Below are 16,814 nucleotides of genomic sequence, written 5' to 3'. Positions count from 1 at the left end.
TTATAATTAAATAATAAATAAAGTTTTTGCATCAATATAATTATTAGATTTATCCCTTATTATATACTATATAGAGAGAGATAAAAATAAAACTTACAATGGTGAGATTCACATGCTTGAAAATGAGAGTGGAGTTAAACTTATTGATTCACACTTTCTTCACCTAGAATTTGGACATGTTTCCCTACAATTCCCATGCATCCCACACATTGTCCAAATGCCTACATAATCATTAAAAAAAAAAAAAACTAAGAAGACCAAATTTTACATTGTAATACTCTGTAAACTCCCATGCTTTTTCCATGAAAAGTAAACAACATTTGAATTTGAATTTGAATTTGATTTTGATTTTAATTTTGATTTTGATTTTGATTTTAAGGTTGTTTATTTTTTAATTCCACTTGGATTGGTTTCTATTATGGACTTATAAGGAATTTGTGCTAGTAGATAAAGATTTTCTTTTGTGTTTGAGAGTGCAAAATGGTGTTTGCTACACCTTACCAGACTTACATTCCTTTACCTTTTGACTCAGGTAAAAACTTTGTCTTTATTTTGGTGTAAGAAATGATCTCTGCTTTGGTTGTTTGAGACTATTGGGTCTTCATTAACTCGAATTTTTTTGTCACAATTATGGGAACTTAGGTTTTAGATTAGTGCATGTCTTGGTTTTCTTTATTCTTGTGTTGTCTTTTTGAGATGGTCGGTGAAAATTTCGCTTAGTGGATTTTACATTAAAATCGATAATAGTTAGAATTGGGTATACAGATATATTTGGGATATGTGAGTTTGCATATTTTAGAGGATAATATATTCTTATATTTATGTTGATTGAAGAAATAGATATAATTATGTAATATAAAACTAATTTATACTTGGTTCTTTTTTGTGCTTTGTAGGTGAGGAACACAAGGATCTTGAGGCTGTTTTATCAATGGTTCCAATTCACATTGTCACCCATGCATCTCAGCTTCCAAAAGAGTTTCTTTTTCCCTCTTCTAAAAACCACTTAATCGTCGGATTTGATTGCGAAGGTGTTCAACTCTGCCATTACGGAACTCTTTGCATTATGCAGGTTAGCTACTAAAACCAAATAACAAATGTGTCTTTGAGAATCAAGACAGGAATTGCGACTGAAAGAAACATGTTTGATGAATTGCCTACTCTTCTTATTTCTTCATTTCTACTTATATTATCGATCTATAATAACGAACATGATTATGTTCAATTTTTTTCAAGATACATATAGATGCGAGTTTTAAACACAAATAGTTGAAGAAAAATAGTTATATAAATTATTGTTGGTTGATTGATGAATTTGTTCCCTTTGGTGGCAGCTTGCTTTTTTGGATGCTATATATTTAGTTGATGTAATTCAAGGTGGGGAAAAACTGATGAAAGCCTGCAAGCCTGCACTTGAATCTAGCTTCATCACAAAAGTAATCCATGATTGTAAACGAGATAGTGAGGTCTTGCAAAACATTTAATTATGTATTTATGTGGTTATAAAAGAAATACCTATGCTATGGACTTACAATCATGAACAATATCATGCAGGCACTGTATTTTCATTTTGGTATTAAGCTACACAATGTGATGGATACTCAGGTGGGTTCAAAACTTCAAATACTAACCCAATCAACTGTGTAATTTAGTTCAAGTATATGCTCTTAACTTATGGTACATGCTATGATTCAAATCCTAGACTTTCTGGAGTGTTTGCATAAGCTAAGCTCCGGGTTCATTATTTTATCCCTTTGCCCTATGCATCCCAGCAAGTATAAGCAGGGTCCATGTTAGAAATGAATGATAAGATTGTTAGGCATTTATCTTATAGCATCTCTCTAAGATTGTCAATATGATACGTTCTGCAAAAATAAGCAATCCAATTTTCTTTACACACTGTGAAGCTACGACGTGGACTGGTTTAGCTGACTAATTTTCTAGCATTTTACCTATTTATATAATATGTTCTAGGCTAAATTTTGTTCACCATATGTATGCAGATTGCGTATTCTCTTATTGAGAAGCAACGAGGACGTCGGAGGTCATCAGATAACCCCATTTCCTTCATCGCACTCCTTGCTGTTCCAAATTATTGTGGTACTATATAATTTTGTTTTCTTTTTTCGAATTTCAGCATATATTTTTCGTTGCATTTCTGTCGAGTAAAATTATTTTACTAGTTAACATATTACAAAATTATTGATAGATTTTGGCCTTTTACTAGATGTGTAGTTATCTTATTAGATACTAATTATAGACCATTTCATAGATTTTAGATACTAATTATAAACCAATAGACAACTAGTGTCATACATTTATATGAGGAATGATTGTATAAATCAGGGATATTATTACTTTCCAATAGTTTAATACTACATCAGCAATTTTATCCTGAATTTCATGATTTTCATTTGGATTTAATTTTTTTCAAGATGAAAATGATGATGTGACATTAAACTATTAGAAAAGAGATACAAATAACCTGGTGTCATTGTTTCATACAATCTTTTCCCACCTCTATACACTATGCAAACTGCCTTATTAACCGGTGGCCACCTGTAACCAACTTGATAGAATTCAAAGAAATTTTTTTTGGGGTGGCTCTTCAAGGTACTTGTATAATCACTTAGTAAATTGGGAGACAGTCTGTCAAAGGAAACGTTTTGTTGGTCTGAGGTTGAGGAAATCTAGGGAGAACAATTTAGCTTTACTTGCTAAACATGGTTGGAAATTGCATACAAGGACTGATGCACTTTGGTGTGAATTTTTCTATAAAAAAACCTGCATTCTACTCAATTTATTGACAGTACTGAGACTGCGCGTGCATCTTCTACTTGGATGGGATTACTAAGGCAAATCTTTTAGTGTAGACTACTGTTCATACCTCCATCATGGTTGATAACAATGGCGAAAGCCGCTAACACTAAATAGCTACCATTATTTGGATGCGTACTCCTAACATTTTCGGTGAAAACTATCATATACAGGCCATCAAAATAAAGATATATCTAAACATTTTTTTACCTTTTGGGATTTGATCAAAAATGAAAGGAATCACCCTATCTTTTAGACAATATCCAACTTTGAATTTGTGAAATCGAGTGAGAAAGAGAGAGGAAAATGAACAAGAAGGAAGAAAGTAGACTTTACTATTTTGGCTTTAATAGCCATGAGAAAGAAGAGAAAATAGGGGAAAATAATTATATGAAAAATATTACTTGCATATTTACATTATGTTACACACCCTATTATACTAGTAACTATATACAAAAATAAGGAAAATCAAATATATGAAATGCCTAATGTTATGCTAACCAATCCCAGAATCATGACATAACAAATATAAGGGTTTACTATCACAACACTTCACCTCAAGCTAGAGCATACAAATCGTAGGTTCCTAGCTTGTTACATATACATTCGATGCAAGGCTTTCTAAAATTTTTCGATAAAACATTTGATAACTAGCCATTTGAAAGAACAAAGCTAGTAGCAGTACATCCAAACTCAATCTTTGGCATTGCAAAATGGCCATCAATCTCTATATGCTTTATTCTTTCATGAAACGCTAGATTCAAGGCAATATGTAATACTGCTTGGTTATCACATATTAACTTCATTGGACTGACAATTTCTTGTTTCAATTCTTGAAGTAATTATTTTAACCAAATTAGCTCACAAGTAACTTGAGCCATGATTTGATATTGGTAGATCTTGCCATAACATCTTGTTTCTTACTCTTCCACAATATTAGATTGCCTTCAAAGAGAACACAGTATCCTGAAGTTGGTTGTCTCTTTGAAGTAAAACTTTCCCAATCAACATCTAAATATCCAACAATTTGTATACTTCTATGATCTTCATATAATAATCCCTTGTCATATTGAAGAATACATATCGTCACATCCCAATGACTATTACTTGGATTCTAAATAAACTAACAAACTACATTCACAACAAAAGAGATGTATGGTCGACTGATGGAAAGATAATTAAGTTTTCAGACCAACTTTTGATATTGACTAGGGTGTTTTAAAAGCTCCTCCTAATTTGAAACAAGTTTGACAGTAGGATCCATATGAGTTTCCATATGTTTACAATCTAGCATTTAGTTTCCTCTAGAATAACTAAAGCATGCTTCCTCTAGGAGATAATGATACTCGTTTTCAACTAAGCCACCTCAATGCTAAGAAAGTATTTCAACTTTTCCAAGTCTTTTGTCTAGAAATGATTAAATGAATGTTGCTTGAGATGTGAAATACCTTCATGATCATCCTCATACACAACTAAATAGAAACACTTGTAACAATAGAAGATTGAATGATTTGATTCAGTTTACTTCATCCTAAACTCCAAAATAACAACACTGAAACGTCAAACCGAGCCTTAGTGTCACGAGGCTAGAACTTTAGTCTCACAATCCGTACGGCATTGGGCGATTCTATCATTTCAAACACGCCTAAGTCAACCTAACTACCAACAATTGATAATTCTCGCTGAATTCCTCCATGGCACCAATTTATATAACAAAAGCAACACAAAGACAAAAGAATGCTTAAAGGACAAAATATCCATAAAAAACTATGCACGAGAGGTGTTTGAGTAAATGCTCTCAATTGTATTCACTTTCTCAAAGAATACAAAAACAATAGATGATTTACAACTGAGGGGGAGGCTCTCTATTTATAGTTGATCTCTCCCAAATCAAACTGTCAAATTAAAGAATGCTTAAGAAAAAGCATACAAACCAATTTATATAGTGAAAGCAACACAAAGACAAAAGAATGTTTAGAGAACAAAATAGCCATAAAAAACTATGCACGAAAACTGTTTGAGTAAATGCTCTCAATTGTATTCACTTTCTCAAAGAATACAAAAACAACAGATGATTTACAACTGAGGTGAAGACTCTCTATTTATAATTGAGCTCCCCCAAATCCAACAGTCTAACTAAATTTACATCGACGAACGAGATGAAGTATATCCCTACAATTAAGGGATTTACAAGATACATAACCAAATCATATCTAATCTTATCAAATATTCTTCTTCTCAATCTTCTAAGATTAGTTTCCCTATTTTTCAAGGTAGCCTAATTTTCCATATATGCATCATTGGGCCACCCGAGCTTCAAATAGATAAGCTTCTTTAACATTTCTTTGAATTAGGCCAGTTCTCGTGGGTCAAATAATCCCAATCTAACCGATAGACCTCCATGGAATGTATTTTGTGCAATGGTAACAGGCTTTGAACTGTGGCACATGACATTCTCCCCCACCCATTCTCGCAACACCCTCATTGCGCCTTCGAAACGGCACTAAATTAATTCGCCTCAGAACTTTCTTGTCCCTTTGGCTCTTTTCTAACTAGTCTCACTATCGACTTGTCCCTTCACTCGAAACTTTTACCTCAGCTTTCATCGTCTCTTAGCTCAACCCGTTCCACTCATTGGTACATCTTGTTGGCAAGAATCTATGGCTCTCACTTGCCCATATTCTGACTTGCCTCGATCAGAGTCCTCTTGATTCTTAAAACTAAACTTCGACTTGCCCGCAGCCCCTCAACTTCTTTACTTCAGAACTTTAAAAGGGCTCCTACGTTCTTGCCAAGCCAACAAGTTAGAATGCAAAACACTACCAAAGTGTTCAAAATGTATCTTACTCATAGCATTTACTCGATTCAACTGCCTAGTTTGGGTCACCACTTTCCCAAACTCTAATGTACAACCTACCTTTCCCATAGGAGGTAGCTCTTTCTATGAATCAACAAAAATGAGCCTAATTGATCCTAGGTTTAAAGTTTGCATTGCTACATCCTGTAAGTCTGATACACAACTCACCTCTTCTTTGGGTAGAAGCCTTTTTGATGACTCAGCAAGCTCCGTAGCATTTCCCAAATTGAGCCTTTTTGGTCCTAACTTTAATGTTTACATCACTATTTTTTCCCCTAAGCCCAATGCACAACTCACCTCTTTCTTGGATGGAAGCCCCTCCTATGACTCAATAAGCTTCCTTGTTACCTTTCTCTTGATCACGGCTAACTTGGATTACTCTAGATAGTTTTTCAACTCATGTGGATCACAACACAAGAAGTACTTCAGTCGCTTCTTTTTATTCCTCTTTGCCCTCTTAGCTTCGACTGTAACACCCCCTAACCCCAAACCGTCGCCGGAACAGGGCTACGAGGCATTACCGGATATATCAGACAACTTATGGATATTTTACAATTATTATAACATTCATAGTATAATTGAAGAATTATGTCCCTATAATGGACTTTCGAAGTCCAACACAAGTATTAAAGTGGAATGGAACGGGACTTGTTCGAGTATTCAGAGATTTTTTTTATTTTTTCTTATTTTTACAAAAATTTCGACAGCATTTCTTCTTAATTTTTTACATAAAACCCCCTGCAAATTCAAACCAAAAACCAACTAATCCAAAACCAATGGCACAATCAAAAACAATTTAAACCTAAATATATCTAAATCATAACCAATTCATTAACATAGTCATTTAATAACTAAACATTCATAATATTAATCCAAATTAACTAATAACTTCATTCATTTTTCATTCCAACTTATACCAAATTATATAGTATAATATTTACCATTTTATCAAACGAATAACAAAATATGGTATACCATTCTTATAACCAACTTTACAAGTATATCTATATAACTTATACAACACCTAGTACATGCCACTTTCAATTAAGAAAGAAAACATCACCCAAAATTTGCTGGAGTTGGGATCGTTCAGATGCTGGACCGGGGTACTAGACTCCTATTAACCTACGCATGGAAACAACCGCACGCTGAGTATTCCGTACTCAATGGTATTACCATAATTCAAATTATAATAGCAATAAAGAATTTTAATTACCAAACATGTAACTATCTAATTTCACAAATATCAATTCATTCTTAAACTTTCATTAATTAATAATAACGATACAATTTTTATCTATTCTTCAGTTTCCATCACATATTACATGTAACAATTTCAATCACTACATGAACATTAAGTTCATGCCTTTCATTTTCAATCTCAATTTCAATCCACTATTCAACTTTTTCATTTCTTTCAATATTTCAATAATATAATCAATCAATTTATTTTTAATTTCTCATTTTAGATATTCACCCTATTAACAAATCCGGACTTTGACGGATACACGGATTCCAACCCAACACACCAGTACGGCACATTGTGCCTAAAACGGTACATAGTACCTGATCAGTATACGACACATAAAGTGCCTAAAACGACACACGAGGTGCCTGATACGAACACGAGGTGCCTGATACGACACACGAGGTGCCTGAAATACTTCACATAAAGTGCTTGATCAGTAAAGCCAGCAAATTCCCGTACACTTCCAGATCCTATGGCATGCCAATTATATCCGACTTAGCCCGACTAGTTAATAGGGTATTTCAATTCTCAATTCAGTTTCATTTCCATTCCAATATTACTTTTCAATTAAAATTTTCACATTCAAATCAATTTACAATTCAATTATACATACACATTCACCATTCAATTCAATTCTCATTCAACTCAAATATCAATACTTACTTTATAATTCACTTATTAAATATAGAATTGATATAAAACATTTAATAAAAAGTAATTTGAATTATAGTAATACAAACCGTAAATTTCTCGTTTTAATCCTCGATAGCTTTCTCCTTTCCTTTGTGCGCCGATGTCTTGGGTTCTTTGTTAACTACGAAAATAATAATAATTTATAATCATCAAAACAACACAATTCAATTTAATCCATGAGCCTAAACATGCAAATTTAACCATTTTTATACACATAATTCCACTATTTACTTATATGTTCATTCAAAGCTGTCTACTTGAGTCATTGTTACTAAATCATTTATATCTTGAGCTAGGAAACTCCAAATTAATATCCACTAATTTTCCCTGAAACTAGACTCACATATCTTCTTACCATAAAATTTTTAGAATTTTTGGTTAAGCCAATAAGTATAGTTTATTCTTTAAAGTTTCCCCTGTTCTGCTGTCAAATAGTCCCGACCATTCTTCACTAGAAATTAATTATATCACAGTACAGAACTCGGATAATATTCCCGTTGATTTCTCCTGAAAATAGACTCATTAAGGATTCTAAACATATAACTTTAATCCTCTAATTATTTTTTTCAATTTTTTGTGATTTTCCAAAGTCAGAATAGGGGAACCCGAATTTATTCTGACCTTGTCTCACAAAATTCATTATATCTCTTAATTTACAATTCAATTGCTTATATCGTTTCTTCTATAAGAAACTAGACTCAATAAGATTTAATTCCATATTTTATTTATCCTATAATTTAATTTCTACAATTTTTGGTGATTTTTCAAACTTAGACTACTGCTACTGTCCAAAATAGTCTTAGTACAAAATGTTGATTTACTTTAATTTCAATTTAATCCTAACTAAATTCACTTACTTTTCTATCTTAATTCATACTTTATTTCTATTCAAATTTTGTCCAAACTCATACTTAACTATTAAATTTCCAGCATATTTTCATAATTTCGAATTTATTTCCATTTAATCCCTAAAACAAATAACTTATAGTTTACTTTACATTTCAATCTCTATTCTAACTTAATTTCATTCAATTAAACCCCTATTTCATCATTTTGTTCAACATGAACTTTGTTTAAAAACTTCTAAACTACTAACTTAATTCTATCAAAACCTTGTTTTAATACTTTTAGAACATCAAAATTAAGAGAAAAGGACATGATTGAACTTACCAATTAAACTCCAAGCTTCAAAAACCCTATTTCACATTTTTCTCTCTTTTATTTTCTTTTTTCCTTCCCCTGCTCGAATGCTTTTTGTTCTCTTTTCTCTATTCTTTTTGTTTCTTTTCTTTACTCTGTTTGTTTTATTCACTTTAGTTGCTAATAATAGATAATAATAATTTTTTTTTACCATCCACTTGTCAAAATTATACTATATAACCAAGTAAAAATCTTAGATTTTTACTCCTTTTGCCGCCTCATCTTCCTAAATAGGCTTAATTCCCTATTTGGTCCTTATTATTTCCTACTAATTTATAATTAAACTTTTACTCCTTATTCAATTTAGTCATTTTTACTAATTACTCTAAATTAAGCTAAATTCACCTAATTTAAACCTAATTAAACACATCGCTAAACTCATAAATATTTCTAGTAATTATTTCGAACTCGATTTACTAAGACGGAGGCCTGTTAATGTACTTTTCTGATGCCCGTGAATTTTGGGTCATTACATCGACACTCCTTGTGCTTGAACCAAGTCTTTGGGCGGTTTGTCTAACCCATCATACCCTTCGATGACAGGCTTCTTTGGATAATTTAGCAACCTATGTAGACGATGGCACAAGAAGCACTTCACTGGCTTCTTCACGCTCTCTTTGGCATCCTTGGCTTCAACACCACTTAAGCTCGACCCAAGTCTCTCGGCCTCTTTTTTTCTAACTTTTCATCACTCGAAAGCACAGATATTTTCAAACATCTCTTTAACACATGTGAATCGTCACAAAGAAAGCATACTCTTTAACACATGTGAATCGTCTCAAAGAAAGCATCTCATCTTGCTCTTCTTTTTATTGGGTTTTCTCTTTCCAACTCATGGTTTCCAATTACCACCATTGATGTTGTCATTGCCATTATCTTCCTCATGGTTCCCCTATATATGCCCCTTTCCTCAGACTTAGAATACTTAAGCTCGTCTTTCCCTAAACCCAGTTTGACCACGGACTCTGCTACCGTCATGGCTTTCGATAGCTCTTAGACACCTCCTCGTTCTAGTTCTTGTCTAACCCACAGCTTTAACTCATTCTTGAAGGAAATAAATGCCTCATTGTCATTCACATTTGAAATTTGGAGCATGAGTTCCTCGAACTCTTGTACGTACTCCCCAATTGTGCCTCGTTGAGTAAGCCATCGTAACTTTGCATGAGTTTCCTCCTCAGCACATATAGGGTAAAATTATCCTTTCAACTCATGTTGGAACTTTTCCCAAGTCTCAATCTCACTATGCCTTTTATCTGTGGACCTGTTTTACCACCATAAAAGGTCAAAATTAATAAGAAACATGGTAGTAGTATTTACCTTAATAGCATTGTCTATGATGCCTTTGGCACGGAAGTATTGCTCCATTCTCCACAAGAAATTTTCCATATCTCATGCATACCTTGTCCTCACAAACTCTTTCGGCTTCGAGATATCTACCTTGCAATTGAATGTTGCACTCGACAATCCATTCCCTATGTCTGCTTGACACAGAACAAGCTCTCCCTCAAGTTCCTCTATTCTTTTGCTAAAAGCTTTCGCCGTGGTCATTGTTTCCTCCTTTAAAGCCATTACATAGCTTAGGAGCATATTTCCTCTCCGTTACCTTATTTCAAGTAGAATTCAGCAACTCTTGCACCTTTTCCACATTAGAACTAAGATGCATCGTCAAAAAGTCATTGAATTGCTCCCTCAAGTCGTCTGTGCATCCCTCTACCACATTAAATGCCTCCTTCACGTCCCTCATGGACTCCTCGAGATTGATCACTTGTTCCTCTACATCCAACAACACGTTCTTCAATAGGACTAGTTTTTTGGCCCACCAACGGGTCTCCTTTGACTCATTTTGATCGAAAACTTCTTTCGACATCTCAACGGTGTCTTCGTAACCAAAACTCTTATACCAACTTTCACGGGGCTAAAACTTCAGTCTCGTAATCATGTGGCCTTAGGCGATTTTAACATTTCAAACATACCTAAATCAGCCTAACTCCCAACAATTGATTATTCTTGTAGAATTTCTCCAAGGCTCCAATTTATATATTATAAGTAACACAAAGCTAAAAAAATGCTTAAAGAACAGAATAGCCACAGAAAAACTATACACGAGAGGTGTTTGAATAAATGCTCTCAATTTTTTTCACCTTTCTTAAAGAATACTGGGTTATTCACAAATGAGGGGGAGGCTCTCTATTTATAGTTGATCTGCTCCAAATTCAATGGTCTAACTAAATTTACATCGATGAAAGAGATTAAGCCTATCCCTACAATTAAGGGATTTACAAGATTTACATAATCAAATCATATCTAATCTTATTAGATATTATTCTTCTCAATCTTCTAAGATTAGTTTTCCTACTTACCAAGGTAGCCTAATTTTCTATATCTATATCATTGTGCCACCCGGGCATCAAATAGACAGACTTTTTCAATAGTTCTTTAAATCGGGTTAGTTCCTGTAGGTCAAATGACCCCTATCTAACCAATAGACCTCCATGGGATCCATTTTGTGCGATGGTCACGGGGTTTTAACTGCGGCTCGTGACATTAGGAGATTGATATCATGTGAAATAGAGTGAGAAATATAAAGGAAGAAAGAAGAAGAAGGGAGAAAGTAGCTATTATTACAACTTTACTATTTTGGTTGTAACAACAATGAAAAAGAATAGAGAAATAGGGGAAAAGAATTATATGAAAAATATTACTTACATATTTACATTATGTTGCACACCTTGTTTATAGTAGTAACTAGATACAGAAAAAAAGAAAGTTAAAGATATGATATGCCTAACGTATGCTAATCAGTCCTAAAATCGTGACATAATAAATATGAGAGATTACTACCACAATAGACTTAAATAAAAAAATCACAATAAATAGAATTTCAAAGTGACATAAAATCTTGCTTAATTTGCTCAAAATTTATATTGAGTCATCTGCTTCTAATGAAATTTTCATTAGAATCATGGCACGCAAGACTACAAAGCAAGTTAACGACATGATCATAATAAAGTTCCAATTAGCTATTGAACTAGACAAATGCTAGTGTTCAATCTCTTTAGAAAGTATGAAGTCTTGAATATGATTTTTTTTTTAAAACTTAAAAGGAATATAAATTTGGACTTGTGAAGATTATGCACAAGCTCAAATTACTTTGAAAGAAGATGATAGACAAAATGGTTATAAAAAGAGCTCTTATCAATTTACCTAAGAGATTTAAATCCAAAATCTCTTTGCTTGAAGGCTCTAAATACTTGCCTAAGATTTCTTAGGCAAATTAAAAGAATTTTCTTCAGGCTCAAGTGTAAATGAGGGCTATTAGTAAAGAACATTCTATAAAAGGTACATTTTGAGTAAAAATGAAAAGACAAAAAAAATGCAATGTAGGTTTTGGAAATGATTAGGCTACATAGAATAAGTTTGTAGAAACAAAAATATCCAACAATGAATTCAACAAGCTAGAGTTATAGATATCATACTATAATAAGATGATTCAATCTTTGTTGCTTTATATATTCAAGTAGAGCTTCATCAAGTGCATGGCTCATTGACAATGGATGCACTCATTATATGAAGCCTTACATCAACTTATTCATTAAACTAGATAAAGTTGTTATTTTGAAGTCAGAATGGTTAATAATGACCTTATCGATGTCAAAGAATGATAAAATGTGGCAATTGAGACATGGCTAGGTGAAAAGTTCATTTTATTTGGAAGTTCTATTTGCACCAACAAAATCTCTTTAATTTAGGAAAGCTACTAGAAAAGAAAAAATATTCTTTTGGTGGTGTTGGGTTTAAATGTGGTGAATGAATCAAGAGCAGGTGAATTGATTTCTTCAAATTTTGGTTGGGAAATTTTGGCTCAAAATAAAAAAAGGAAAATTTTAACATACCTTAAAATCAATTCACAAAAAAATGAATCAAGATAAGAGTAAAGGGATAAAAAATCTTAACACAGATTTATAAAGGTCCGGGCTCACTTATCTACTTTTTCTCTCTTAGCCTTACTTGTTATGGGGTTCTCAATTAACTGACTAGAATTGTTATCTTTTAATGACAATACATAACAATAGCTATTTTCAATTTAGGCTTAGATAGGAACTTCTAAGCTCTCTAGTTTTTAAGGTTACACTAACAATCTCTCATTTTATAAAGATATTTTAGTGTAAACAAGTAAACCTTTATAGAGTATTGTGTTTACAAAGTTTAAACTCTAAAACGATTAAAGATCACTTTTACAAATATTTGCTACAAATTACTAATGTGTATATACAAAGAATACATGAGAAAATAAAACTCATAATTGTTTTAGCAAATTAACTCTTGATGATTGGATAAGTATCTCTAATTTATTGTAGTTTTTGTTGAAGATTGAAGTATAGATATCATACTGGATTTTATATTTGGTAATTTACATAAATTAGGGATTAGGGATTTAGAAAATTTGGGATTTTACTTCAACATGAGCAAATAACGAAATGGGATTATGTTTCTTTCTCAACTTCGATCACAAATTAAAAAAGATTTTCCATCAAAATTTCACTTTAATAAAAAAGATTGTAAGAATACTAATGGGTGAATGGATCAAACTTCCTTTTTGTTTGATACTATTAAAAACAAGGGTTCTTTTTACTCTCTTTTCTTCATTTTCATTGTCTAAAGATGAGAATGATTGAAGGAGAAAACAAAAATCTTGAATATATTTTTAATTTCTTAGTCATCAAATGACATGTAAAAATAATTTTACATGGCATTACGTAATTGGATGGGACCATTGCTTATGTGGTGGGAAAGGTCTATCTAATAATTTCTCCATATTCATGTCTTCAATTTTTAAAATTTATCGTATCAGTATATTCATATCGTATCATTCCCCGTCTATATTCGTGCTTCATAGGTGACATAAAAAAACTATGAATAGATGTAATAATTCAAAAAGGTCTTTGATTGGAGAAATTTCTCAATGTTGATTCAATAGGCATAACTAAAACATCTCCTTCCTGTCAATATTACATTACTTTAGTTGTTGTATTTTTTGAGGTTTTTTTATCATTGATCACATTATACATACATTTTTCCCATTTTCAACTCTGTTTTTTCTAACGCTTTCTTACTACGTCATTTTCCAATGGTGTAGCTATGCATTTTCTTTTTTCTCTAATAATTAAATTGATAGTATTATTCTAACCAGCATAACAAACTCAAACATTTTTCAATGTAGGTATATCGTACATTGAGAAGAATGAAATTCGTGTACTACTAAAGAAGGCAAGTGTATGCACCCTTTCATGGTTTAGAAATCTTTTCACTAAAACACAAAACCATTACTTTCAAGAATTGAACTTCGATCTACATACTATTTCAATCAAAAGTAAACATTTATTCAAATTCCATTGTGTTTGATATCCATAGGATCACATACTTGCAGAGGCTCTAATCTCTCATATTATTCTATTTCCATCACGGTTTTTGATTTATGGTTTGAATCTCTTAGTTGGTGAATTATATCTGTATTCTACATTCATGGATTCAGGACCCCAAATTTTGGACATATAGACCCTTATCAGAAATGATGATCCAAGCTACTGTGGATGATGTTCGTTTTCTTCCCTATGTCCACCATAAGATAATGGAAAAGTTAAATGAGCAAATGTTATGGCAACTCGCTATTCGCGGTGCATTACATTGTCGATGTTTTTGTGTCAATGATAAAGGGTTTTTAGATTGGCCACCAATTCCGACCATTCCAGGTCCTCCAAAACCACCTTTGATGAATAAATGATTTCCTTTTTATTATCATCTTTGTTGGTTTAATTCATAGTTAACATAGCTAACTCATGTGATACTTAGCCACTACTACCTATATAACATACCACTTCTTTCTTTACATATATAATTTCCAAAAGAAAAGCTAAGTTTCACCCTCAACTCTTAGATAACATCAAAGCAAAAGGAAATGCTCTTGAAGAAGAAATATTGTCAGTAATTAATGTGCCTTCTGGGAGAATGGGGCTTGTTATTGGGAAAAAAGGTGCTTCAATCTTGTCGATTAAAAACTCATGCAAGTAAGTCTTCTCCTTTTGTCTCTTCTAAATTATCAATGTAAAAGATTTCATTTGATTTAAAAAAATTATAATCTATATTGCAGTGCTGATATTTTGATCAGAAGAGACAAAGGACCTTCGGACAAGGTTTGTTTATGAACTTAATTTGGCTATTCTATATGGTACGTAAATTGCTTGTATTTTTATGTGGTTTGATATTCTTGCATATACCTTCAGATGTTCATCATAGGTCCTGTAAAGCAGGTGAGAATGGCTGAAGCAATTATAAAAGGCAAAATTTGTTGAGAAAGCATTGGAAAAGCTTCTCATCTATATGTTTATACAAAACATCAATCTTTTTAACTAATAAAATTCTGAATTCTTAATGAACAATACACAGACTCTAAGTTGTTATCTAATGAACTCAATCTTCAACAAAAACTATTCATTTCATTTTGTTATGCTTGCTTAATGTTTCTCTCGGTTGGTTATGGTCAATTATATGATATAATAACAAATTTATCTCTCAAACATTACAAGTTTCTTCAATTTGACCCTCGCTCTTTTACTTGGAGCAAGTTGGCTCTCAATTTTCTATTACTATTTAGAAGGTTTGGAGGGACTATCCTTAGAAATAGAATTAAAAGTTAATGAAGTAGAGAAAGGAAGCTTAGTAGGTTTTTGTTGGAATTTCGATACAAAGGAAGAAGAAATTGCAGAAAAGAAATGAGAAATTTAGAAACAAAATTGTCTAATAAAGTTTTATATATTTCCTATGTCTATTTTGAACAATATAACAAAGGTATTGATAACAAGAAAAACTACTAAATATGGAAAGAAATAACTTAAGATTTTATGCTAATAAATACTAAATATATTATACTAAATATATTATACTAATAAATACTAAATCTTGTTGAAAGAAAATATAATCTATAAACATAACTTGCAAGCAAGCTTTTCAAATCCTGTTCATATTCTTAGTTCACCAAAGTAATGAGCTCGCCACTTTCTGTGACCTCTCAATCTTGATGGGTTCACCAAGTGTGTTCACTGCATGAATGATCATCTCTCAACACTCCTCATTGGCCTTCATGCTGCAAACAGCAATTTCTTTTCTCAATTTCTCAAACCTGGAATTTTCAAGTGGTTTGGTTAAAATATCAACAAGTTTGCATCTTGGCCAGCTTGCAAGTTTGTATTTTAATGAGCTCGCATTTTGGTGAGTTCGTAATTTTGCAGCTCACATTTTATTCAGATTGCATTTTGGAAATCATCTGTGATAAGGTTGTACAATAGGCCTGATGTTTTTAATGGGAAGATTACCAAAGCCTTTATCTTCATCTTTAGCTTCAACTTTAGTCATCTTCTCAATTGGTTTTGACTTGCACACTTGATTAAAAGAATTATAGTTCACATGTCCCTGTCTTTTGTGCCAACTATATGATTCATCCACTGAATTGGTATAGGATCTTGAAGCCACAAAGTTTCAATCCAACACAAAGCTTTTATTATTCATTGAGACTATCACCACTTCTTGTCCCAATGAATACAATATAGTGCAACATTTATCTTTGAAGACAACAATGTATTTCTTCATCAATTAACCAATGCTAAGGAGATTATGATCTATTTAAGGAACTAAAAGCACATTTGTAATTATTTTAGTACCTGTTGGAGTGTTGATCAGCACATCTACTTTTCCCTTAGCTTTCAAGAGTTCGCCATTACCAATTCTCACATTAAGATTACAAATTCTGTCAATCTTCTTGAAGATTCTTTCATCTAAGGTCATGTGGTTGGTGCATCCACTACTAATCAACAAACCTTTCACGGCTCTATTTTTTGATATAAAACTGTGGCTTTAAACACCTACTTCTCTTGAATGTGATCTCCCTCAACTGCATGAACCTGCACATTATGTTGAGGGGTTTGCCCTTTGTTCTTACATACC

General features: G+C 32.4%; 1 protein-coding gene across 1 annotated transcript; it reads left to right on the top strand.

Annotated features, from left to right (window-relative positions):
- The first annotated feature begins 388 nt into the window (after positions 1-388).
- On the top strand, positions 389-15,278 carry LOC107952634 (uncharacterized). Its single transcript, XM_016887829.2, has 10 exons — positions 389-532; positions 897-1,072; positions 1,335-1,466; positions 1,555-1,605; positions 2,004-2,100; positions 14,038-14,084; positions 14,350-14,566; positions 14,752-14,881; positions 14,965-15,007; positions 15,098-15,278. Exons 1-10 carry the CDS (start codon positions 481-483, stop codon positions 15,164-15,166), a joined length of 1,014 nt encoding a protein of 337 aa, XP_016743318.2. The 5' UTR covers positions 389-480; the 3' UTR covers positions 15,167-15,278.
- Positions 15,279-16,814: the final 1,536 nt, after the last annotated feature.

The sequence above is a fragment of the Gossypium hirsutum genome, chromosome A02 (assembly GCF_007990345.1).
Source record: "Gossypium hirsutum isolate 1008001.06 chromosome A02, Gossypium_hirsutum_v2.1, whole genome shotgun sequence".
NCBI classification, from domain to species: Eukaryota; Viridiplantae; Streptophyta; class Magnoliopsida; order Malvales; family Malvaceae; genus Gossypium; species Gossypium hirsutum.
The sequence above is the reverse complement of the archived record's forward strand: the minus strand, read 5'-3'. Positions and strand labels throughout refer to the sequence as shown.